The 25,189-nt window shown below is 44.3% G+C and overlaps 1 protein-coding gene across 4 annotated transcripts in view; it reads right to left on the bottom strand.

Moving 5' to 3' along the window:
* The window catches only part of UTP6 (UTP6 small subunit processome component), a 38,866-nt gene extending 14,011 nt beyond the window's left edge, over positions 1 to 24,855 (bottom strand). For 3 of the 4 annotated variants that reach the window (XM_016932054.4, XM_016932055.3, XM_016932053.4), the window contains exons 1-13: positions 24,454 to 24,732; positions 22,553 to 22,637; positions 17,876 to 17,917; positions 17,550 to 17,642; positions 15,648 to 15,695; positions 15,161 to 15,224; positions 12,191 to 12,309; positions 10,131 to 10,208; positions 8,877 to 8,958; positions 7,319 to 7,400; positions 3,456 to 3,637; positions 1,579 to 1,658; positions 1,127 to 1,204 (exon numbers count right to left, since the gene is read on the bottom strand). In XM_016932054.4, coding sequence (XP_016787543.2) covers positions 1,127 to 1,204; positions 1,579 to 1,658; positions 3,456 to 3,637; positions 7,319 to 7,400; positions 8,877 to 8,958; positions 10,131 to 10,208; positions 12,191 to 12,309; positions 15,161 to 15,224; positions 15,648 to 15,695; positions 17,550 to 17,642; positions 17,876 to 17,917; positions 22,553 to 22,637; positions 24,454 to 24,545 — 1,125 coding nt within the window. In that variant the 5' untranslated portion in view covers positions 24,546 to 24,732. Of the gene's footprint in view, positions 1 to 1,126; positions 1,205 to 1,578; positions 1,659 to 3,455; positions 3,638 to 7,318; positions 7,401 to 8,876; positions 8,959 to 10,130; positions 10,209 to 12,190; positions 12,310 to 15,160; positions 15,225 to 15,647; positions 15,696 to 17,549; positions 17,643 to 17,875; positions 17,918 to 22,552; positions 22,638 to 24,453 lie in introns of all 4 variants that reach the window. The other variant, XM_016932052.3, reaches the window with a different exon arrangement.
* Positions 24,856 to 25,189: the final 334 nt, after the last annotated feature.

The following is a 25,189-nucleotide window of genomic DNA, read 5'->3' as shown; positions in this document are numbered from 1 at the left end:
TTCAATTTGACAGTTTGTAGCAAGAGTCATGAAAGTGCTCAACGCTTCAATTTGGGACTTCTACATTAACAAATATGGTCCAAAAAATACATGAATGAAAGGAAATTTTACCTGTTCAAAATGCTTATACCTACATTATTTGAAAAAGAGAAAAAACAAACCTAAAACCAATCCAATTGTACAAATTTCTGAAAAATTAAATGACAGTATATAATCAGTACATTCAGCAAGCATTTTTATTGCACACTATATGTGCTAGATTCAATAGTGAACAAATCAGGTGCATTCCCTACCACCCATAGAGCCTCCAGTCTAAGAGACGAAACGGTTTGATATGTTTCTTCCGACAGAAAATGAATCATCTAGGCTGGGCACAGTGGCTCACGCCTGAAAGACCAAGTTAGAAAGCCAGGCACGGCCAGGAGCAGTGGATCACGCCTGTAATCTCAGCACTTTGGGAGGCTGAGGCAGTCAGATCACTTGAGGTCAGGAGCTCAAGACCAGCCTGGCCAACATAGTGAAACTCTGTCCCTACTAAAAATACAAAAATTTGGCCAGGCGTGATGGCTCATGCCTTAGTCCCAGCACTTTGGGAGGCCGAGGCAGGCGGATCACTTGAGGTCAGAAGTTAGAGACCAGCCCAGCCAAGATGGTGAAATCCCGTCTCTACCAAAAATACAAAAATTAGCTGGGCGTGGTGGCATGCACCGGTGATCCCAGCTACTTGGGAGGCTAAGGCACAAGAATCACTTGAACCCAAGAGGCAGAGGATGCAGTGAGCTGAGATCGCGCCACTGCGCTCCAGCCTGGGCAACAGAGTGAGACTCCGTCTCAAAAAAAAAAAAAAAAAAAAAAAAAAAAGGAATGGGTGGACAAACAAAATAAACCCAAATCATGACTCTTGTTCTAAGTGCTTTTCACTGTATAATATTCCTCCCTTTGCTAGTACAGATTTCATTTTTTGCATAGGCCAAATACTGGGAAACACATATAAACACACTTCACATACCAAACTCCCAAGTGGCCTTCATCTTAAGACTATATATATTTAAAACATGACTCTGGCACAAAACAACTGGAATAAGGTATTTGTAACTGGCACAGAATATTTTCTCCATGTTCTTACCAACTGCTTGTATTGGCATTCTGACAGAAGCTTCAGTTCATGTGCCTTCCTGAATACAGTCATGGTTCTTTCCAACCTCTGAAAACAGAAAAATCCCTCAGTTCATTACAAAGATCCCAGCAGGGGCCTCTGGCCTCTGACAAGAACAAAAGCAGTTTTGCGCATTTCTTAAAATTCAAAGAAGCTGACTTGCTCCTGCATGGTGGTTTCACTTATGAATAGATGCAATGGGCAGCTGCACCGAACAGAGCCCAGTTACACGAGAGCCCCTCCTAACCTGGCGGCAAACCAGACTCAGACCTTTAGAATGACACGTCACCCACAAGGAGAGAGAGAGTGGCTAAACATAAAAGTTCTCAGAAACTGTGCCAGACACCAAAAGATCTGTGCTTCTGTTCTTTCAGAAGGCAGTCACTATCTAGTCAACCACTGTAACCATGTAACAACCTCACCTTCCCTCTAAGGAACCCACTATTTGACTTCTTAGTAAATCTTTCCAAGCAAAAGGTGATGTAACACTTCCACATGGCCTCTGGAAAAGTCAGAAAGATTGTGTTGATCAGATCACTTAGTTCAACATTCATCACATCAAAGTTATTAAAAGAGAAGGAAAAAAACAGTCATCATACACCTTTTCTTCAAGGGGAAAACTCTCCTCTGAAGAAGAGTTTAAATCAGCCTGATTTTAAGAAGTGTTACGCTGACTACAGCCAATCAAACACCTCAAATATTGGGGGAAAACAACTGAGTAACAGCTTAAATATAAAAATTGAAAGCCTTATCCAGGTTATATATCCCCTCTGCCTTTATTCTACATTATTACAAAATAAAAATTAAATCACTTTCCAAAGATAATTAAGGGCGGGGCAGTGGTTCACATCTGTAATCCCATCACTTTGGGAGGCTGAGGCAGGCTGATCACCTGAAGTCAGGAGTTCAAGACCAGCCTGGCCAACGTGGTGAAACCTCATCTCTACTAAAAATACAAAAATCCATGGGACATGGTGGCATGCACCTGTAATCCCAGCTACTCGGGAGGCTGAGGCAGGAGAATTGCTCAAACCTGGGAGGAAGAGGTTGTAGTAACCCGAGATCGTGTCACTGTACTCCAGCCTGGGCAACAGAGTGAGACTCTGTCTCAAAAAGATAATTAAGGACGTCGGTAATCCTAGCAAGTTGGGAGGCCGAGGCATGCGGATCACTTGATTCTAGCAGTTCAAGACCAGCCTGGGCAACATGGCAAAACTCCATCTCTACAAAAAATACATTAAAATTGGCCTGGCGTGGAGACATGCGCCTGTAGACCCAGCTACTTAGGGGGTTGAGGCGGGAGGATTGCTTCAACCCAGGAGGCAGAGGTTGGAGTGAGCTGAAATTGCGCCACTGCACTCCAGCCTGGGTGACACAGCAGGATCCTGTCTCAAAAAAAAACATAGATAATTAAGAAATAATAATTAAAGAATCTTAGGAATTATTTCCTAAGCTTCCCCCAAAATAGATGAACATAAATACCACTACTATGGAGGAAGGCCATGAAAGTTAGAAAGCCAAGACCAAGTTAGAAAGCCAGGCACGGCCAAATGCGGTGGCTCATGCGTGTAATCCCAGCACTTTAGGAGGCCAAAGTGGGCAAACCACCTGAGGTCAGGAGTTCAAGACCAGCCTGGCCAACATGGTGAAACTCCGTCTGTACTAAAAATACAAAAATTAGCCAGGCATCGTGGCACACGCCTGTAATCCCAGCTACTCGGGAGGATGAGGCAGGAGAATCACTTGAACCTGGGAGGTGGAGGTTGCAGTGAGCCGAGATCACACCATTGCACTCCAGCCTGGGCAACAGAGTAGTGAGACTCTGTCTCAAAAAAAAACAAAAAACAAAAAAAAAACCCAGGCACGGTGGCTCACGCCTGTAATCCTGTAACCCTAGCACTTTGGGAGACCAAGGCAAGTAGATCGCCTGAGCTCAGGAGTTCAAGACCAGTCTGGGCAACACAGTGAAACCCCGTCTCTACTAAAATACAAAAAAATTAGCTGGGCATGGTGGCGGGCACCCGTAGTCCCAGCTATTTGGGAGGCTGAGGCAGGAGAATTGCTTGAACCCGGGAGGTGGAGGTTGCAGTGAGCCGAAATCGAGCCACTGAACTCCAGCCAGGGTGACAGAACAAGACTCTGCCTCCCAATAAAAAAAAAAAAAAAAAAGCCAGGCTCATCGTAAACTATGTTACAGAGACATCCCCAATATTGATTTTGGCAATGGGAACAGGAGCTTAAGTTTCACACTCAGGGATACTATTCCTTCTATATCACACCATGGTTTGGTGAAGTTCACCTGTTGGCAGAGTCTTCACTGCCTCTTCATACACAGCACAGCACCTCTCCTCCTTCCGGCCGACCTCCACTGCTTTGGCTTGTTTCGTTGTAGGCTGCTCTTCTGTCTGTGACTCAATCTCTAATTCTCGCCTTGCCACATAATCCCAAGTGAGAGGATCATCTGTGTGTAGAGCCTGAAGGCTGAAAAATACAATTTACTGGTATCAATCCCACAACAAGAAACTGACTCAGAATATCACAGAAACAGTTACCTGTGCTTAAAAAATCTACAAAGGACATCCCTGTAACAACTGCAGTACCATAAAAACTATTTCCCAGGCCGGGCCCGGTGGCTCGGCCATTGGGAGACCAGCACTTTGGGAGTCTGAGGTGGGTGGATCACCTGAGGTCGGGAGTTCGAGACCAGCCTGACCAATATGTTGAAACCCCATCTCTACTAAAAATACAAAAATAAGCCAGGCATGATGGCATGTGACTGTAGTCCCAGCTACTAGAGAGGCTGAGACAGGAGAATTGCTTGAACCCAGGAGGCAGAAGTTGCAGTGAGTCGAGATCGCATCACTCCAGCATGGGCGACAGAGCGAGACTCTGTCTCAAAAAAAATATATATATATATATTTCCCAACAGGCTCTCCAGAATATGTTCACTAACTGTAGAAATTTTGTCAATGGATCAGAATTGTCCCACTTTTTCACTTTTTTTTTTTTTTTTTTGAGCCAGAATCTCATTGCCACCAAGGCTGGAGTGCAGTGGCACAATCTCAGTTCGCTGCAACCCCCATCTCCTGGATTCAAGCAATTCTCCTGCCTCAGCCTTCCAAGTAGCTGGAATTACAGACGCATACCACCACGCCCAGCTAATTTTTGTATTTCTTTGGGAGAGATGAGTTTTCACCATGTTGGCCAGACTGGTCTCAAACTCTTGACCTCAAGTGATCCTCCTGCCTCGGGCTCCCAAAGTGCTGGGTGGGATTACAGTGTGAGCCACTGCACCTGGCCAGAGCTGTCCCACATTTATTGAGTTTCAGAATATTTCAGGTATCATTCACAAATGTTAACTTTCAAGTTAGCTCTCAAAGTCAAATCAGCAGTTATCTGTGACAACACAAGTCTCCAAGAGACCTGAAGAACTTTTTTTTGTTTTTGAGATAGGGTCTGTCACCCAGGCTGGAGTGCAGTGGTGCCATCATGGCTCACTGCAGCCTCCACCTCCCAGGCTCAGGTGATCCTCCCACCTCAGCCTCCCATGTAGCTGGTACTACAAGTGCATGCCACCATACCCAGCTAATTTTGGTAGTTTTATTGTACAGAGTTTTGCCATGTTGCCCAGGATGGTCTCCAACTCCTGGGTGCTCAAGCAATAGTCCATCCCAAAGTGTTGGGATTACAGCCCCTGTGCCCAGCCTAAAGAACTTTATTATAGATGAGCTCTTCATTTTCGTTTGTGTGTGTGTGTGTGTGTGTGTGTGTGTGTGTGTTTTAAGACAGAGTTTCTCTCTTGTTGCCCAAGCTGAACTGCAGTGGCACGATCTCAACTCACTATAACCTCCGCCTCCTGGGTTCAAGCGATTCTCCTGCCTCAGCCTCCCGAGTACCTGGGATTACAGGCATGTGACACCACACCCAGCTAATTTTTGTATTTTTAGTAGAGGCGGGGTTTCACCATGTTGGCCAGACTGGTCTCAAACTCCTGACCTCAGGTGATCCGCCCGCCTCGGCCTTCCCAAGTGCTGGGATTACAGGCATGAGCCACTGCATCTGTTTTTTTTTTTTGGAGACAGAGTCTTCTCTGTCACCAGGATGGAGTGCAGTGGCGCGATCTCAGCTCACTCACTGCAACCTCCACCTTTCAGGTTCAAGCGATTCTCCTGCCTCAGCCTCCTGAGTAGCTGGGATTACAGGTGCATGCCATCACACCAAGCTGATTTTTCTATTTTTAGTAGCGACGGGGTTTCACCATGTTGGCCAGGATGATCTCAATCTCTTGACCTCAAGTGATCCGCCCACCTCGGCCTCCCGAAGTGCTGAGATTACAGGCGTAAGCCACCACGCCCAGCCCAGGGTTCTTCATTTTCTAAATAATAGAGAAAAAGCACAACCTACTCCTCTCTCAAAACCCTGAAGATATCCAAACAACAGATTGATTCAAGTTCCATTTCCCCACCTGTCAAAGGAAGAGGTGCTACCAAAAAACGGAAGTACCCACAAGGTAGGCTAAAAATAATTTTTTTTTCTTTTTTTGAGACAGGGTCTCACTCTGTCACCCAGGCTGGGGTGCAGTGACGCAATAACAGCTCACGGCAGCCTCAACCTCACAGGCTCAAGGGATCCTCCCACCTCAGCCCCGCAAGTAGCTGGGACTACAGGCACATGTCACCATACCCAACTAATTTTATTGTTATTTTTTGTAAAAACAGGTCTCGCCATGTTGCCGAAGCTTACAAATAATTGTTAAACCATATAATCAGACATTAAAGAATAAAATTACCAGCCAGGTGTAATGGCTCACACCTGTAATCCTTGCACTTTGGGAGGCTAAGGCAGGAGGATCACTTGAGCTCAGGAATTCAAGATCAACCTGGGCAACATAGTGAGACCTCATCTCTATAATTAAAAACATAAATAAATAAAAATAAAGAAATAAAAAGAATAAAATTACCAGCACTCAACTATAAACATATGAGTATAACTCTCATTTTATGGATAAATGCCAGGAAAACAGAATTTAGAATTATGCTTTAGATTTTTTTTTTTTTTTTTTGAGATGGAATTTTGCTCTTGTTTCCCAGGCTGGAGTGCAATGGCGCAATCTTGGCTCACTGCAACCTCCGCCTCCCGGCTTCAAGTGATTCTCCTGCCTCAGCCTCCCGAGTAGCTGGGATTACAGGTATGCGCCACCACGCCCGACTAATTTTGTATTTTTAGTAGAAACGTGGTTTCTCCATGTTGGTCAGGCTGGTCTCAAACTCTCGACCTCAGGTGATCCATGCATCTCGGCCTCCCAAAGTGCCAGGATTACAGGCTTAAGCCACTGTGCCTGGCTAGATTTTTTTTTTTTTTATTGAATAAACTATTTCCCCCAGTAAGTGAATCAAAGAACTCAATCAGGAAGATACTTTTTTTCTGAGACACGGTCTCACTCTGTGACCCAGACAGGAGTGGAGTGGCAGGATCACAGTTCACTCCAGCCTCAACCTCCCAGACTCAGGTGATCTTCCCACCTCAGCCTCCAGAGTAGGTAGGACCACAGGCATGCACCACCACACCTAGCTTATTTTTTGTAGAGACAGGGTTTCACCGTGTTGCCTAGGGTGGTCTCAAACCCCTGAGCTCAAGGGATCCACCTGCCTTGGCCTCCCAAAGTACTGGCATCCCAAAGTGTGAGCTACTGCACTGGGCCAGGAAATTTTTTTTTAATGTAATATGATATTATTTTTTTTTATTTTTATTTTTTTGAGATGGAGTTTTGCTTGTCACCCAGGCTGGAGTGCAATTGTGGGATCTTGGCTCACTGCAACCTCCGCCTCCCAGGTTCAAGCGAGTCTCCTGGCTCAGCCTCCCAAGTAGCTGGGATTACAGGCATGCACTACCACGCCCAACTAATTTTGTATTTTTAGTAGAGACGGGGTTTCACCATGTTGGTCAAGCTGGTCTCGAACTCCTGACCTCTGGTGATCCACCCACCTCAGTCTCCCAAAGTGCTGGGATTACAGGTGTGAGCCACTGCACCCGGCCAATATTAGCTTTTATTCCAGGGATTTAGTGTGGTATCTTCTTTCTCTTCTACTAAATATCCAACCTCAAACCCTTAATCTCAAGATCAGAAATAGATATATTCACCTTTCTACTAACTTTACTTACTCATCATAAATCTCTTTTTGTAGATCTTTGGCAAAGTCAAATAGCTGTGCAATTGAAAGCAGTGACACGTGAAATTCTGCACCTAAATTTAAAAAGCAGGGGAGGGGAAGTTTATTGCCAATAAGAATCACTTTACTTTAAAAGTAGCATTCTCTTCATGTACTGGAGTTAATCTTCTTGTTTTTGAAATGAGAAATAGAATAAAATAGAAGAAAAGTCATCCCATAGTCCCCTCACCCCAGTGTCCCCCTACTCAAGCAAAGCTATTGTTAATCTTTGGAGTATTCATAAAAAAAGAACTAATTTTCAACTCCCCACATGATTTAATTACTCCATGAGAACTTACTGAGGATTGGTGCAATGGCTCACACCAGTTATGCCATCACTTTGGGAGGCCAAGGCAGGAGGATCACTTGAGCTCAGGAGTTCAAGACTAGCCCGGACAACATGGTGAAACCTCATCTCTACTACAAGTACAAAAACTAGCCAGGCATAGAGGTCCATGCCCAGCTACTCAGGAGGCTGAAATGGGAGAATCACCTGAGCCCATGAAGTCGAGGCTACAGTGAGCCATGATTGTACCACTGCACTCCTGCGTGGGTGACAGAGTAAGACCCTGTCTCAAAAAAAAAACATGGAAGGATAAATGAGTACACGCTGGGTACAGTGTACACTGCTCGTTGATGGGTGCACCAAAATCTTAGACATCACCACTAAACCTGTTCCCCAAAAACCTATTGACATTTTTATTTTTTTGAGATGAAGTCTCGCTCTGTTGCCCAGGCGCTCTCAGCTCACTGCAACCTCCACCTCCCGGGTTCAAGCAATTCTCCTGCCTCGGCCTCCCAAGTAGCTGGGATTACAGGCGCCCACCACCACACCCAGCTAATTTTTGTATTTTTAGTAGAAATGGGGTTTCACCATGTTGGCCAGGCTGGTCGCGAACTCCTGACCTCAGGTGATCCACCTGCCTTGGCCTCCCAAAGTGCTGGGATTACAGGCATGAGCCACCATACCTGGCCCAAACCTATTAAAATTTAAGGAAAAAAAAATGGGAGTAGAATATAAATTTTAAAAAGAGACTTATGCCGGGCATGGTGGCTCACGCCTGTAATCCCAACACTTTGGGAGGCCGAGGCGGGCAGGTCACAAGGTCAGGAGTACGAGACCAGCCTAGCCAACATAGTGAAACTACGTCTCTACTAAAAATACAAAAATTAGCTGGGCAGGGTGGCACACACCTATAGTCCCAGCTACTTGGGAGGCTGAGGCAGGAGAATCACTTGAACCCAGGAAGCAGAGGTTGTGGTGAGCCAAGATCACGCCAATGCACTCCAGCCTGGGCAACAGATCAAGACTCCATCTCAAAAAATAAATAAGTTACTGAAATGTTCAATTATAGCCTAGGAAAAATAAGTATTTTCTGAAAGAAACAGGACACTATTCCTACAGAGTTTTATACACATTCTAATGGAAAATTTCAAAACTAGCTAAAGATCTTCATTAAGAAAAGAATGTTTCACTTTCCTACCAAAAATAATGTTCAAAAGATACCTACCTTTAATTATGCTTACAGAATTTTTGTAGATGATCCATGCCAACTCGCCCTTAAGGATTTCTTCAGAATAATCAGGATTCTCCTAAAGAGTGTTATATCAAACGTAACTTAACAGGTAGTACAAGGAGGAAAAGCACTAGGACGAAAATTAACAATCCTAGACTACCTGTGCCATATGACCACTGGTAAATCATATCTCTCTCTCCGGGCCAGTTCCCTCACTTGTAAAGTGTGCAGCTTGAACAAGATCACTGACCTTCCAACTGTGTTCTCTCAGGCTCCAAGAGTGGTGGCAAGATCACATGGCTTAAGGCCTCACTCTCCATTTGGACCAAAACAGGTCAGATTTTACATGTCTTGTTTGCGCTTCTCTGTAACATTTTATTTGAATAAAAAAGTCCTGGCCTGGCGTGGTGACTCATGCCTATAATCCCAGCACTTTGGGAAGCCGAGGCAGGCGGATCACTTGAGATCAGGAGTTCATGACCAGCCTGGCCAACATGGCAAAACCCCATCTCTACTAGAAATACAAAAATTAGCCGGGAGTGGTGGCGGGCACCTGTAATCCCAGCTACTTCGGAGGCTGTGGCAGGAGAATCACTTGAACCCGGGAGGCGGAGGTTACAGTGAGCCAAGATCGTGCCAGTGCACTCCAGCCTGGGCGACAAGGAGCAACACTCCGTCTGAGAAAAAAGTTCTAAGCTGGAAACCACAATAACAGACAATAGCAAAGTTTCTTCTCAGCTCTAACATTCTAAATCTTTTAATTATTCTGTCATATAAAAAATTATATAAAAAGGGAAAGAAAGAAGGCCAGGAAACCACACATTTCACAACCTTTCTCAAGCTCCTTGAATCCATTAATATATCACTTTATGAGATCATACAGCGTTAAAGAATAGCATTTGGCTATTCTGTAAGTAACAATTTTGAGAACCACATTAATTAGTCCAAATATCTTTTTATAGCATAAAGCTTCATTTTCCTAACTAAGTCCATTTATAAGTAACACTAACTCATCTGGAAGTTTCAAAATGTAACAACATTAAACATTAAAGCTTGAACCCGGAGGCAGAGGTTGCAGTGAGCCAAGATGGTGCCACTGCACTCCAGCCTGTGTGACAGAACGAGACTCCGTCTCAAAAAAAAAGAAAAAAAAAGAAAAATATATTCCAAATATTTTCTCTTACTCCTAAGCAGGCTCAAAATGTTATACATCGTTAGCAAGTGAGAATAAAATAATTAGAACCTTACCACATCCATACTGGCTTTTTCAAATTCTTCCTTCTCCTTCCTCAGTTTTTCAGCATGCATCAGCTCCATCCTAAAGTACTACAGAAGAGAAATAAACTGAAAATCTTTGGAGATGCTTTTTAAAATTTTTTTGAGACAGGGTCTTGCTCTGTCACCCAAGCTGGAGTGCACTGGTGATGACAGCTCATTTCGGCCATGAATTCCTGCACTCAAGTGATCCCCTTGCCTCAGCTTCCTGAGTAGCTAGGATTAGAGGTGCATTCCATCACACTCAGATAATTTTTTTATTTTTATTTTTTGTAGAGACAGGATCTTGCTACGTTGCTGCCTGGCCTCAAACAACTGACCTCAAGTGATCCTCCTGCCTCAGCCTCCCAAAGTGCTGGGATTAAAGGCATGAGCCACCACACTCAGGCTTAACTTTCATTTAAGAATTAAATAGCAGGCTGGGCGCGGTGGCTCATGCCTGTAATCCCAGCACTTTGGGAAGCCAGGCGGGCGGATCACTTGAGGTCAGGAGTTCGAGACCAGCCTGCCCAACACGGTAAAACCCCATCTCTACTAAAAATACAAAAATTAGCAGGGCATGGTGGTGCACACCTATAATCCCAGCTACTTCGGGGGCTGAGGCAGGAGAATCGTTTGAACCCTGGAGGCGGAGGTTGCAGTGAGCCAAGAACACACCATTGCACTCCTGCCTGAGCAACAAGAGTGAGACTCCATCTCAAAAAAAAAAAAAAAAAAAGAATTAAATAGCAGTTTCTCTTTTATCCTGACAAATGACTCAGAAAACAGTGCAGCTTCCAATACATTCTTTCTCTTATTTGGGATTTTATCTAAAGCTTGGCCCTCAAATGTTCTAGGGCACCATCCATAAGGGAGTAAGTCCCCGAAGAGAGAAAGAAGTACTACCAGGTATCTATCTCAAGAAAAGGAGACAGAAAGAACATGGAGAAAAGAGGAAGACAAGGCAAAGAAGCCAGAAGAGGGCTTCTTTGGAGAACCAAGGGAACAAGAAAAAAAAATAAAAACAAAAGTATAAAGAGGCTAAATCTGGCTCCCAGCTAAAAAAATGTTAGAGTCTAGTTCCCTATTCCTTACAACCACAGGAAGGAGGCGGGGGTTCCAACCTCTCAACTAACTTAGAAGCTGCAGTGTCAACACCTACAAAAAGATGTTTTTCCCTGGCCGGGCATGGTGGTTCACACCTGTAATCCCACCACTTTCAGAGGCTGAGGCAGGCAGATCACCTGAGTTCAGGAGTTCGAGACCAGCCTGCCCAACAGGGCGAAACTCCATCTCTACTAAAAATACAAAAATTAGCTGGACGTGGGATCCCAGCTACTCAGGAGGCTGAGGCAGGAGAATTGCTTGAACCCAGGAGGTAAAGGTTGCAATGAGCCAAGACCAGGCCACTACACTCCAGCCTGGGCAACAGAACGAGACTCCATCTCAAAAAATAAAAAAGATGTTTTTCCTTACCCACACCTCCACACTTATTCCTAGCCTCCATAAATTGAAGCCTTTTTTATTTAATAAAGAATACATGGGCCGGGCGCAGTGGCTCACGCCTGTAATCCCAGCACTTTGGGAGGTGGAGGCGGGCGGATGACCAGGTCAGGAAATCGAGATCATCCTGGCTAACATGGTAAAACCCCATCCCTAATAAAAAATACAAAAATTTAGCCGGGCATGGTGGCAGGCACCTGTAGTCCCAGCTACTCGGAAGGCTGAGGCAGGAGAATGGTGTGAACCCAGGAGGCAGAGCTTGCAGTGAGCCGAGACTGTGCCACTGCACTCCAGCCTGGGCAACAGAGCAAGACTGTCTCAAAAAAAAAAAAAAAAAAAAAAAAAGTGAAACCAGCCTGGCCAACATGGCAAAACCCCGCCTCTACTAAAAATACAAAAAAAATAGCCAGGTATGGTGGCGGGCACCTGTAATCCCAGCTACTCGGGAGGCTAAGGCGTAAGAATTGCTTGAATCCAGGAAAAAAAAAAATATGTCTCCAGAGGACCAAACTGAAACATCACTGTCTCATCCTATGTGCATACACACTCACTTCTTTATAAAGTTTTGGGCACTCTGGATGAAAGCGCAGTGCCCGAAGAAATAGTTGCCTTGCGCTTTCTGAAGACAATCGATCTTCCATTTCCCATTTGGCTGCCATAATCCACAAAGCTGTAAGTGAAAAACCATCAGATTTCATTTCAATAAATTAATCAAGTCAGACAAGAAAAGAACCAAATGATCCAATTTTAATACTCGCACAATTTTTTTTTTTTTTTTGAGACAGTCTCACTCTGTCGCCCAGGCTGGAGTGCAGTGATGCAATCTCGGCTCACTGCAAGCTCCGCCTCCCAGGTTCATGCCATTCTCCTGCTTCAGTCTCCCGAGTAGCTGGTACTACAGGCACCCGCCACCATGCCCGGCTAATTTTTTTTGTATTTTTAGTAGAGACGGGGTTTCACCATGTTAGCCAGGATGGTCTCAATCTCCTGACCTCGTGATCCGCCCGCCTCGGCCTCCCAAAGTGCTAGGATTACAGGCATGAGCCACTGCGCCCGGCCCACTCAAACAATTTTTTTAAAAAACCTTTAACAAAAGGGGAAGCAGTTCGGACAGACAGTTTCTAACTGCAAAGCTTGGCTACATTATCTAAAATTAGAAACAGTATTCTGAAGCAAATGAGTAAATGATAACAAATGTTCAATTTAGAGGATGAGTACCTAAGTGTCTGTTACTGTTTTCATCAGATCTAAGGACATTATTGTAAGTCACATACAATTTTTTTCTTTTTTTGAGACAGGGTCTTGCTCTGTTGCTCAGGCTGCAGTGGCACAAACACAGCTCACTGCAGTCTTCACCTACCAGAATCCCACCTTAGCCCCTCAAGTAGCTGGGACCACATGCATACGCCATCACGCCCACCTAAATTTTGTAGCTTTGTAGAGATGGGTTTTCACCATGTTGCTCAGGCTGGTCTCAAACTCCTGATCTCAAATGATCTGCCTGCCTCGGCTTCCCAAAGTGCTGGGATTATAGGCATAAGCCACCGTGCCTGGCCCACATACAAATTTTAAAGGTAGTAAAATGCCAGAAAAAGGCCAGGCACAGTGGCTCACATCTGTAGTTCCAGCACTTTGGGAGGCCAAGGCAGGCAGATCACTTGATGTCAGGAGTTTGAGACCAGCCTGGCCAACATGGTGAATCCTCGTTTCTACTAAAAAATACAAAAAATTAGCCAGGCGTGGTGGCACCCTCCTATAGTCTCAGCTATTACGGAGACTGAGGCAGAAGGATCACTTTAACCTGGGAGGCAGAGGTTGCAGTGAGCTGAGATCGCACCACTACACCCCAGCCTGGGCGACAGAGCAAGACTCCATGTCAAAAAAAAAAAAGTCCAGAAAAAACTGCTTATCTTACCACAAATAAAATTATTTTTTGCTCTTTTCTCAATATTTAGAGAAATTATAGGGCCAGGCACAGTGGCTTACTCCTGTAATCCCAGCACTTTGGGAGGCTGAGGTGCGCAGATCGTTTGAGGCTGGGAGTTCTGAGACCAGTCTGGCCAACATGGTGAAACCCCATCTCTACTAAAAATACAAAAATTAGCCAGGCGTGGTGGTGCACATCTGTAATCCCAGCTACTTAGAAGGCTGAGGCACGAGAATCACTTGAACCCAGGAGACAGAGGTTGCAGCGAGCTGATATCGCACCACTGCACTCCAGCCTGGGCAACAGAGGCAAGACTCTGTCTCAAAAAAATAAAAAATAAAATAAATTATAATTCATAATTTTCTCTAAAACCCTTTGTCCTTCTACATGGGAAATTAACCCTGAGTTAACATTCTAGCTATTTCCCTAGACATTTAATAAAGGTCACCTATCTTATCAAGATTGCTTTTGTTAAAAATGACGCCTGATTGGTAACCACACCTGGAATAGAAGGGTCAGCAATGGTGGCAAGCAATTGCTTTGGGCTTCCTTGAACATGTGACTCCTAAAATTGAGCATGACCTTTCTAGGATCTGTAGAAGCCATGCCCATCCATGGGGCTTCTAAACCAGACTGGATCCCCTACCTACTGATATGATCTCATCTCCTCATACCTGAACAGTCACCTTAGGAACCAGAGGCTACCTCCATTCTGCTAAGAGCATTCTGCAGAAGGAACATACCTAAGGCTATCCTGCTATATTTCTGAGTAAAATGGTGCCAAATGTAGTCTATTTGAGTCTTGTGTGGTATAAGATATCTGATTAAGCCTAATACCCTGAGAATAGGTGCTGAGGCCCCTCCACTATCAACTAGACCATTTATACATTATTCACAAGAGAAATATTTCTCTTACAAAACATGAGTCTACTCTGTACCAGCACTCTTCTAAAATTTATATTGATATTTTCCCCTTTAAGCTTCTAAAATTCCTCAGATTTGACTGCCTCCAAATAAAATGTCCCACAAAGGATTCAAAAGTTTATTTTGCCATCATCTAAAAAGAAATACAGTCTGGCCGGGAGTGGTGGCTCACGCCTGTAATCCCAGCACTTTGGAAGGCCAAGGCGGGTGGATCACGAGGTCAGGGGTTTGAGAGACCAGCCTGACCAACGTGGTGAAACCCAGTCTCTACTAAAAATACAAAAATTAGCTGGGCGTGGTGGCGGGCACCTGTAATCCCAGCTACTCAGGAGGCTAAGGCAGGAGAATTGCTTCAACCTGGGAGGCGGAGGTTGCAGTGAGCCGAGATCACGCCACTGCCCTCCAGCCTGGGCGACGGAGCGAGACTCCGTCTCAAAAAAAAAGAAATACAGTCCTTCTTGCCTGCAGATACAACACCTAGGACAGTAACTAGTATATAGTAGGCAGGGGTGAACTACGAGGCAGCTATTCAGTAAGAAAAACTGCTGAGGCCAACTGCCTAAGCTCAAGTCCTCAAAATAATTTCTCTTAGATTCACCAATCGAAATAAAATCCAAAATGGCTTGAGTCTAAATAAAATGTAGAAAAATTGACAAAGATTTCACCATACCTGGTTTGTTGGAATGAATCGCCAACATGGCAGAGAATACCTTGCTAAGTTGAGTTTTAGTAGCCTGTAAAAAAGGAAAATATTTCTACTTCCTGCACAGATAAATCATTGATCTTACTCTCTAAGTAATATGTACCCTAACTTTACCAACTGTAAAATCCAATGGAGCATGACATGCTATTGCTAGGGATATATAAACGAACACAGACCCTCAAAATTTTCTACCTCAATTAAACCACTAAACACTTTAAATATCTTTTTAAAAAATCAACTATATTGAACAAATACACGTAAAAATTATATTCTTTTCAATTGAATTGGAAACCATAGTCATTCAGATATCCAATGTTATATTGATGTTCCGCCTTCTTGGGTTCTTTTTTCATGTTAACCCTACACTTCAGGAAAAAACATCTGGCATGAAGCTTAAAGGGCAGATTAACAAAAAGACAGTCAGAGGAAGCAAGACATGCATGGCTTTACTCACCCACTTCTTACAAAAAGCCACATAGGAGAGCCAAAGTTGAACATCGTCCTGAAAGAAAAGCAATGTAGTAAGCTGCCCAAATTTGACCTTTACATATAATACACCTTTGCATTAATTAATTTTGCTAAAAACAAGCAAATTTCAGGTTGGATGCGGTGGCTCACACCTGTAATCCCACCACTTTGTGAAGCCAAAGCGGGCAGATCACTTGAGGTCAGGAGATTGAAACCAGCCTGGCCAACATGGTGAAACCCCACCTAACCTAAAATTACAAAGATTATTGGGAGGCCAAGGTGGATTGATCACTTGAGTTCAGGAGTTCAAAACCAGCCTGTCAAATATGGTGAAACCCTGTCTCTACTAAAAATACAAAAAAATTAGCCGGACGTGGTGGCAGACCCCTGTAATCCCAGCTACTCAGGAAGCTGAGACAGAAGAATCGCTTGAAGCCGGGAGGCCGAGATCGGGCCACTGCACTCCAGCCTGGGCAACAGAGGGAAGCTCCAACTCAAAAAAACAAACAAAAAAAATTAGCCAGGTGTGGTGGTATGTGCCTGTAATCCCAGCTACTAGGGAGGCTGAGGCAGAAGAATCACTTGAACCTAGGAGGCGAAGGTTGCAGTGAGCTGCCGAGATTGTGTGCCACTGCACTCTAGCCTGGGTGACAGAGCAAGACTCCACCTCAAAAAAAAAAAAAAAAAAAAAAAAAAAGCCAGGCACAATGGCTCAGGCCTGTAATCCCAGCACTTTTGGAGGCTGAGGCAGGTGGATCACCTGAGGTCAGGAGTTTGAGACCAGCCTGGCCAAGATGGTGAAACCCTGTCTACTAAAAATACAAAAATTAGCCAGGCGCGGTGGTGCGTGCCTGAAGTCCCAGGTACTGGGGAGGCTGAGGCAGGAAAATTGCTTCAATCTGGGAGGCAGAGGTTGCAGTGAGCCAAGATCACACCACTGCACTCTAGCCTGGGCAACAGAGCAAAACTCCATCCCCCACCAAAAAAAAAAAAAAGCAGCAGATTTCAGAAAATCCAGTCACCTCTCATCCTATCTGGCTCTTCCTCACAAAGGCCTCAGATCTCTTAACTATGATAATTCAACCTTTCCCCCAACTCCCACTCACAATGCTCCAAAAAAACTTTGTTATCTATCCAGTTGGTTTAATGCAGTTCTTAAAGAATCTCAATCTGGGGTAGCAATATAAAATTTGTCATTCCCAAGAATCCAAAATACTTCTTATATAATATACCCAATCCCAAACACTCCCGTAATCCCAGCACTTTGGGAGGCTGAGGTGGGCAGATCACTTGAGCCCAGGAGTTCGAGACCAGCCTAAGCAACATGACGAAACCCTATGTCTACCAAAAATACAAAAATTAGCCAGGCATGGTGGCATGCGCCTGTGATCCCAGCTACTGGGGAGGCTGAGGTGGGAGAATCATTTGAGCCTGGGAGGCAGAGGTTACAGTGAACCGAGATCACCCTACTGTACTCTAGTCTGGGCAACACAGTGAGACCTTATCTCAAAAAAAAAAAAAAAGAAAAGAAAAGAAAAAAAATCAAGTTTCTGAGGTATTGCCCCTACATAACCATTTATTTTCTAGCTCTAAGTCTTCAGTGTACTTACAAATATATACAAATATCTCCCAAATTTCCAATCCTTAGTAATGTATCAAATACACTGTTTTCAGCACTGTCCTCATAGAATAACTATAAGGTAATAAGATCAATTTTCTTACTGGTTTGTTAAGTGGCTCAAAAAATGTTTTGTGTAATGATACCATCATTAGAGTAAGTATAAAGATACCCAAGATAAAAATAGAAAACTGCATTTGAATCCCTAATACAATATGTATAATACTTATCTTCACATCTCAGAAAGTTAAGGATGCCTTGATCACTCACTTTCCATTTTGCTGAGGCACGTTGGAAAACACCTTGTACCCGGTGTACAATAGAATTCTCAATCTCATCCTTCTTAAATGAATATCCAATGCGCTAAAGGGGGACATAAAAAAAACAGAGCCTCAACTTAATCATATTTGTCCAAAACAGCATTCCTACTTGACCACTTAATGGTACTGATGAAGCAAACAAATAATTACAAATATCCATTATAGGCACATCACCACAGTTTTATCAACACTGTCTCCCAAACACAAGTCCTAACTATACAGCCATACTGCTTAGTTCTGTATTTTTCTCCAACTTCTAGAAAATCTTCTACTTACTGTTCTTCTTCTCTGGATCAGCTCCAAAAGATTAATTTCATACTATGAAAGAAAAACATACAAAAAAATGAGAAGCTAGAAAATCTAAAACCTTTTAAATACTGGAAATTTAGTTAAAGTCATAAAACAAAAATCGAGAATATAAAATAAAAAATAATGTGCTATCACATAATTTACAATAAATGTCTAGAACTCACTTAAAATTCACTTAGCTATAAAACTTAAACAGAATTAACAAGCTTATAATTACATGCTTCACTTAAAAATTATTCCATGAAATATTTCAAGCATATAAAACACCCCATGCAGCTACAATGCAGCTACACCAAACCTACATTGCACTACATTTGCTTCAAATCTTTTTTAGAAATAAAACAGTTCATATAAAAATGAAGCTACCTATGTACCTATCTCTGATTCTACTCTTCTCCCTCTCCAGAGGCAGCAATTACCTTGACTTTGTTATCATTCCCAAATATGACTTTGGACTTTATTATAATGATGTCTTGAATGCCTTTAAATTTTACATAAATGGTATCATGCTACATCCATCAATCCATAGGTTTTTTTGTTTTGTTTTGTTTTTTTGAGACAGGGTCTCCCTCTGTCGCCCAGGCTAGAGTGCAGTGGCATAATCTCGGCTCACTGCAACCTCTGCCTCCTGGCTTTAAGAGATTCTCCTGCCTCAGCCTCCCGAGTAGCTTGGATTACAGGCGCCTGCCACCATGCCCGGCTAATTTTTGTATTTTTAGTAGAGATGGGGTTTCACCATGTTGGCTAGGCTGGTCTTAAACTCCCGACCTTGAGTGATCCACCCACCTTGGCCTCCCAAAGTGCTGGGATTATAGGCATGAGCCACCGTGCCCGGCCCATCAATCCATATTTCTACTCAACATTATCCCTTTAGCTATATCCCTATTCACCGAGGCTGGTGGTGTATGCCTGTAATCCCAGCTACTTGGGAGACTGATCAGGAGGTAGAGGTTACAGTCAGCCGAGATCATGTCACTGCACTCCAGCCTGGGTGACGGAGCGAGACTCCATCTCAAAAAAGAAAAAAAAAAAAAAAAGTTTGCTCTTATAATGAATATAAAGCAGTCCTACACCTGGTTTTTTTTTATTGTTTGTTTTTTTGAGATGGAGTCTCGCTCTGTCGCCCAGGCTGAAGTGCAGTGGCGCAACCTAGGCTCACTGCAACCTCCGCCTCCCGGATTCAAGCAGTTTTCCTGCCTCAGCCTCCCCAGTAGCTGGGATTACAGGTACGTGCTACTCTGCCTGGCTAATTTTTGTATTTTTAGTAGAGATGGGGTTCCACCATGTTGACCAGGCTGATCTCCAACTCCCGACCTCAAGTAATCCACCCGCCTTGGCCTCCCAAAGTGCTAGGATTACAGGCATGAGCTACCGCGCTCGGCCCCTACACCTGGTTTTAATCTTTCTTTAACTAATTACTGATAAGGCTGATGTCTTTTCATAAGTTTAACTACAAGTGATGTTTCCCCTTTGTGACTTTCACGTTCACATGATTTGCCCATTTTTCTTTTTAGTTTTCATTTTCTTCTCGATTTACAGTTCTTTATATATGTGTATATGTAGTTCTAATTATGTGTTGCAAATATTTTCTCACATTTTGTGGCTTGTATTTTCACATTATTTGTAGTGTCTTTTTTGCACAGAAAAAAAATTTTTTTTTTTTTGAGACAGGGTCTCTATCACCCAGACTGAAGTGCAATGGCGCCATCATGGCTCACTACAGCTTCCACCTCCCAGGTTCAACTGATCCTCCCACCTCAACCTCCAGAGTAGCTGGGACTACAGGTGTGCACCACCATGCCCAGCTAATTTTTGTATTTTTTGTAGAGATGGGGTTTGCCATGTTGCCTAGGCTGGTCTTGAACTCCTGGGCTCAAGCGATCTGCCTGTCTCACACGTGAGCCGCCACGCCCCTCCAGAAATTTGTATTTTGAACACAATCAAATCAATCAGTCTTTTCTCTCATGGTTTGTGCTTTCACAGTCTAATTTAGCTTTAAGAAATCTTTTGGCTGGGCACACTGGCTCAAGTCTGTAATTCCCAAAACTCTGGTAGGTCAAGGCAGGAGGATCACTTGAGCCCAGGAGTTCAAGACCAGCCTGGGCAACATAAGGAGACCCTATCTCTACAAAAAATAAGAAAATTAGCCAGCCATCTGGCACAAGCCTGTAGTCCTACCTACTTGGGAGGCTGAGGCAGGAGGATCACCTGAGCCTAGAAGTTCGAGGCTGCAATGAGTGCTCGCACCATTGCACTCCAGCCTGGGCAAGAGTGAGTGTATTATTTGGAAAAAAAAAAAAATCTATTTTTGACATAATATGGTCTTGGCTCATTTTGAGTGAGCAACCTACTCATAGGACCTCTTCCAAAAACAATAGCTTAGCCAAGGTTCATATATTGTTTGTTCAGCTGTCTTTTGTCTTTTTAAATCTAAGCTCAAAACTTCTAGTCTTTTTTTTTTTTGAGATGGAGTTTCGCTCTTGTCTCCCAGGCTGGGAGTGCAATGGCACAATCTTGGCTCACTGCAACCTCCACCTCCTGGGTTCAAGCAATTCTCCTGCCTCAGGCCCTGAGTAGCTAGGATTACAGGCACCCAACACCACACCCGGCTAATTTTTGTATTTTTAGTAGAGATGGGGGTTTCACCATGTTGGCCAGGCTGGTCTCGAACTCCTGACCACAGGTGATCTGCCCGCCTCAGCCTCCCAAAGTGCTGGTATTACAGTATGAGCCACCATGCCCAACCAAAACTTCTAGTCTTATAAACATGTGATCTTGTTATTGGTTCTTTCTGAATCCTGATTCCGTCATCCAACATATTAGCTATTCTCCCCCATTGGAAAATTGGTCTGACATAATTTTTCTTTATTCAAACCTTCCATGCATTTACAAGATGAAAAAATCTTGCAGTACACCTCTTTCCAAGTGGACAGACAATAGATAAACAAGCAGTAACTTTTCAATTCTCTACACTCATCACATTCACTCTCCTCTATCTTGCTCACCAAGAGGCAAATCTCTTGCTGAAGTCCTGATACACACTATGTCTCTGACAATCTCTGATCTACAAACCCAGTAGAAAAAAAAAAGAAAGAAAACGACAAGAGAGAAAGAGGAGGGGAAAAGTAAGTTCAGTTTGGCCAGGACTACAGTCTTAGTGGAGTAATGCTACTCCCAATGCTACTCCTTTTCAGAAATATCTATCTAATGAACGTTTCTGGAATTCTTTTAATTTTTTTAAAAAATTGATGTTGGCCGGGCGTGGTGGCTCATGCCTGTAATTCCAGCACTTTGGGAGGCCGAGGCGGGTGGATCACCAGGTCAGGAGTTCAAGACCAGCCTGGTCAAGATGGTGAAAAGCTGTCTCTACAAAAATTAGCCGGCGTGGTTGTGGGCGCCTGTAATCCCAGCTACTCAGGAGGCTGAGGCAGATAACTGCTTGAACCCAGGAAGCGGAGGTTGCAGTGAGCCGAGATCGCACCACTGCACTCCAGCCTGGGCAATAAGAGTGAAACTCCATCTCAAAAAAAAAAAAAAAATTGATGTTAAGCTCATCATTCTAGAACTGATTTTAAATTTGTGAAGGAATGGGAGGCTGAGGCAGGAGAATCACTTGAACCCAGGAGGCAGAGGTTGCGGTGAGCGTGAGCAGAGACTGTGCAACTGCACTCCAGCCTGGGTGACACAGAGAGACTCTATTTCAATTAATCAACCAATCAATCAATTTGTGAAGGGATTAAAAAGTAAGGCTAGGGCCGAGCATGATGCTTCATGCCTGTAATCATAGCACTCACTTTGGGAGGCCGATGCTGGTGGATTGCTTGAGGCCAGGAGTTCGAGACCAGCCTAGCCAACATGGCAAAACCCAGTCTCTACTAAAAGTAGCTGGGTGTGGTGCCATACGCCTGTAATCCCAGTTACTGAGGAGGCTGAGACTTGAGAATCACTAGAACCCGGAAGGCAGTGGTTGCAGTGAGCCAAGATCGCGCCACTGCACTCCAGCCTGGGTGACAGAGCAAGACTCTTGTCTCAAAAACAAAAATAAAAAAAGTAAGGCTGGGCCCGGTGGCTCACAAACACTTGTAATCCCAGCATTTTGGGCGTGGGCAACATGCCAAAACCCTGTCTCTACAAAAAACACAAAAGCTAGCCAGCCATACTGGCACACACCTGTAGTCCCAGCTACTCCAGAGGCTGAGGTGGGAGGATGGCTTCAGCTCAGGAGGTGGAAGCTACACTGAGCCATGATGGCACCACTGCACTTCAGCCTGGGTGAAAGGCGAGCCCCTGCCTCAAAAAAAAGTAATGAAATTATTAATTATTGGCCGGGCACTGTGGTTCACACCTGTAAGCCCAGCACTTTGAGAGGCCAAGGTGGGTGGATCCCTTGAGATCAGCCTGGGCAATGTGGCAAAACCCAGTCTCTACCAAAAAATTAGCCAGGCATGGTGGCATGCATCTATGGTCCCAGCTACCCAGGAGGCTGAGGTAGGAGAATCGCTTGAGCCTGGAGGGCAGAGGTTGCAGTGAGCAGAGATCACACCATTCACACCACTGCACTCCAACCTGGGTGACAGAGTGAGATGCCATCTCACCAAAAAAAAAAAAAAAAAAAAAGAAAGAAATTATTAATTACACACTTACTTGAACATAATTGATAAAGTCTTCCTTGAAAAGGGTTCTTCTCTGGATTTTGTACTCTAGATCGGAAGCCTTCTTAATGATAGCCCTGAGGAGAAAGCCATTTAAACTTCACTTGAAAACTGCAAAAATTAAACGTTTAAGTTTATTTTGAATATATTTAAAACATGTTTTTCAAAATACGAAATTCCTAGAGTTATCTTTCATAAGAAAGTATTATCGGCCGGACACAGTGGCTCACGCCTGGAATCCCAGCACTTTGGGAGGCTGAGGCGGGTAGATCAAGAGGTCAAGAGACTGAGACCACCCTGGCCAACATGGTAAAACTGCATCTCTACTAAAAATACAAAAATTAGCTGGGCGTGGTGGTGCGTGCCTGTAGTCCCAGCTACTCGGGAGACTGAGGCAGGAAAATTGCTTGAACCTGGAAGGCGGAGGTTGCAGTAAGCCGAGATCGCGCCACTGCCCTCTGGCCTGGCGACAGAGCGAGACTCCATCTCAAAAAAAAAAAAGTATTCTCTTACACAGTTACTTTTGTGTTCTTAAGGGTATCAGGATTCATTTTTAAACTTTCAGGAAAATCATCTTAATCAACTCCCAAAACCAATGACATTCCCACCAGCAAAGCAAATACAATTAAGAACTTTATACCATTTATGTATGGTGTTTTTTTTTGTTTTGTTTTTTTCTCGCTCTGTCGCCCAGGCTGGAGTGCAGTGGCATGATCTTGGCTCACTACAACCTCAGCCTCCCGGGTTCAAGCGATTCTCCTGCCTCAGACTCCCGAGTAGCTGGGACTACAGGCGCTCGCCACCACGCTCAGCTAATTTTTGTATTTTTAGTAGAGACGGGGTTTCACCATATTGGCCAGGCTGGTCTCGAACTCCTGACCTCGTGATCCACCCACCTCGGCCTCCCAAAGTGCTGGGATTACAGGCGTGAGCCACAGCGCCTGGCTGGTATTAATAAAGACTTCTTTTACTCCAAGTTCAGGTCACTTAAATTTTAATAATAAATTTCTTTCCGAAATTCCTCTTATTTCTGAGTTCTCAACATGTAAATTTTTTTAAAAATCTAAATTGCGTCTGCCTTAAAAGACTTATTACTACGAAGGACTTATGGGAGAAGATTCAGAGTCCTTAGCTAAGGAATGAACATATGACAAATATATATTAGGAGAATTTAATGCAAGATGTGCAAGACAGGTGTCTTTAGTAATGGTAACATTAACCTTAACTGAGCACTTTCTAAGCGTCCACACTGCTTTGTTCTGTGTTTCATTAACGAATGCTTACTTTGAAGCTCTGAGTCACATTACTACATTCAGACGTTGCAAAACAAAGCAACAGTCACAGAAACCATCAAAAACTATTAAACATAATTTTAACACGCTACTGAATGTCTCCTATGTGCCAGGAGCTGTAGTTAGGCTCTGGAGTAGCATATGAAACTGATTTCAATGGTCCCCACCTTCAAGTCTAGTTAGGAATTTATCCACTCCCCCTGGGCTCTCACAGCACTCTGTTCCCATCCCTACAGCAGTACAAGGTACTACGATCAACTTACGGTACACTGTTATCAAAATATTTAATTTGTCTGTCTCCCCCACCACACTCTGCCCAATTAGCTCCTAATGAGCAGGAATCCTGGGTTTATCACCTTTACAGCCCTAAGACCCGGCTCCATGAAGGGCTGTCAAAACGTCTGATGGGGAAGTAGGCGGACGGATTACCTTGCAACGAATGAAAAATTAATTCTGGACATCACCGAAAACGAGAAATGGGCTTCCGCCACGTTAGGAAAAGTAAACACAGGTCGAGCGTCCCCACACCCAGCCCCTGCCACACACTCCCAACCTCCCCTCAGGCCGCCTCAGCTCTTCCCTCTCCCCAACCCTCTCTCACTTAATCTCCGCATGACTGAACAGTCCAATGCGCTCCAGCTGTTCCAATTCCGGGAGCCGATCTTCTATGCGTTCCTGAATTATCTCTGCCATGAGGTCCGAAGTCTACAACCCCGCGGGTAGCTTCTCAACAGCGAACACGAGCAGGAAGCTCCCGGTTTCAGGTTCGGAGACCCAGCTCTACCACCGACGCGTCCGGACGTAACGTGCTCCCTAGGTCCCGCCTTTTCCGCTTCCGCCACCTCCTACTTAGGGGAAGGCCCTTCGGCTTCTACAGCCACCGTCACCTCCCTGTGGCCAATTGTGGGATTGCAGCGAGAACCCGCCCTGGTCTTGGGCCGGACGACTCTAGCGGACAGGAGTTGAGGGGCGGGGCTAGACGGGAGGGAGGGGTTAAGTGCGCGCGCCGCTAGACTTGGACAGCAAAAGCGCCTCCAGGTGTAGAGAGGTGGACTGCTCAAACCTGAAAGGGACACGAGATGCATTTTCTTCAGAATATTGTCTATTTTCATTGTGTTCCCATCCCACGTCCTGACTTCCCAACACCAAGAACAACAACAAGAAAAAAAGCAAAGCAGGAGGATATTGTACAATTAAACATTTTTGAAAGCCGGTCGCGGTGGCTCATGCCTGTAATCCCAGCAGTTTAGGAGGCCGAGGCGGGCGGATCACCTGAAGTCAGGAGTTCGAGACCATCCTGGCTAACATGATGAAACCCCGTTTCTACTAAAAATGCA

This window comes from Pan troglodytes, chromosome 19 (genome assembly GCF_028858775.2).
Source record: "Pan troglodytes isolate AG18354 chromosome 19, NHGRI_mPanTro3-v2.0_pri, whole genome shotgun sequence".
In the NCBI taxonomy this organism is placed as follows: Eukaryota; Metazoa; Chordata; class Mammalia; order Primates; family Hominidae; genus Pan; species Pan troglodytes.
The sequence above is the reverse complement of the archived record's forward strand: the minus strand, read 5'-3'. Positions and strand labels throughout refer to the sequence as shown.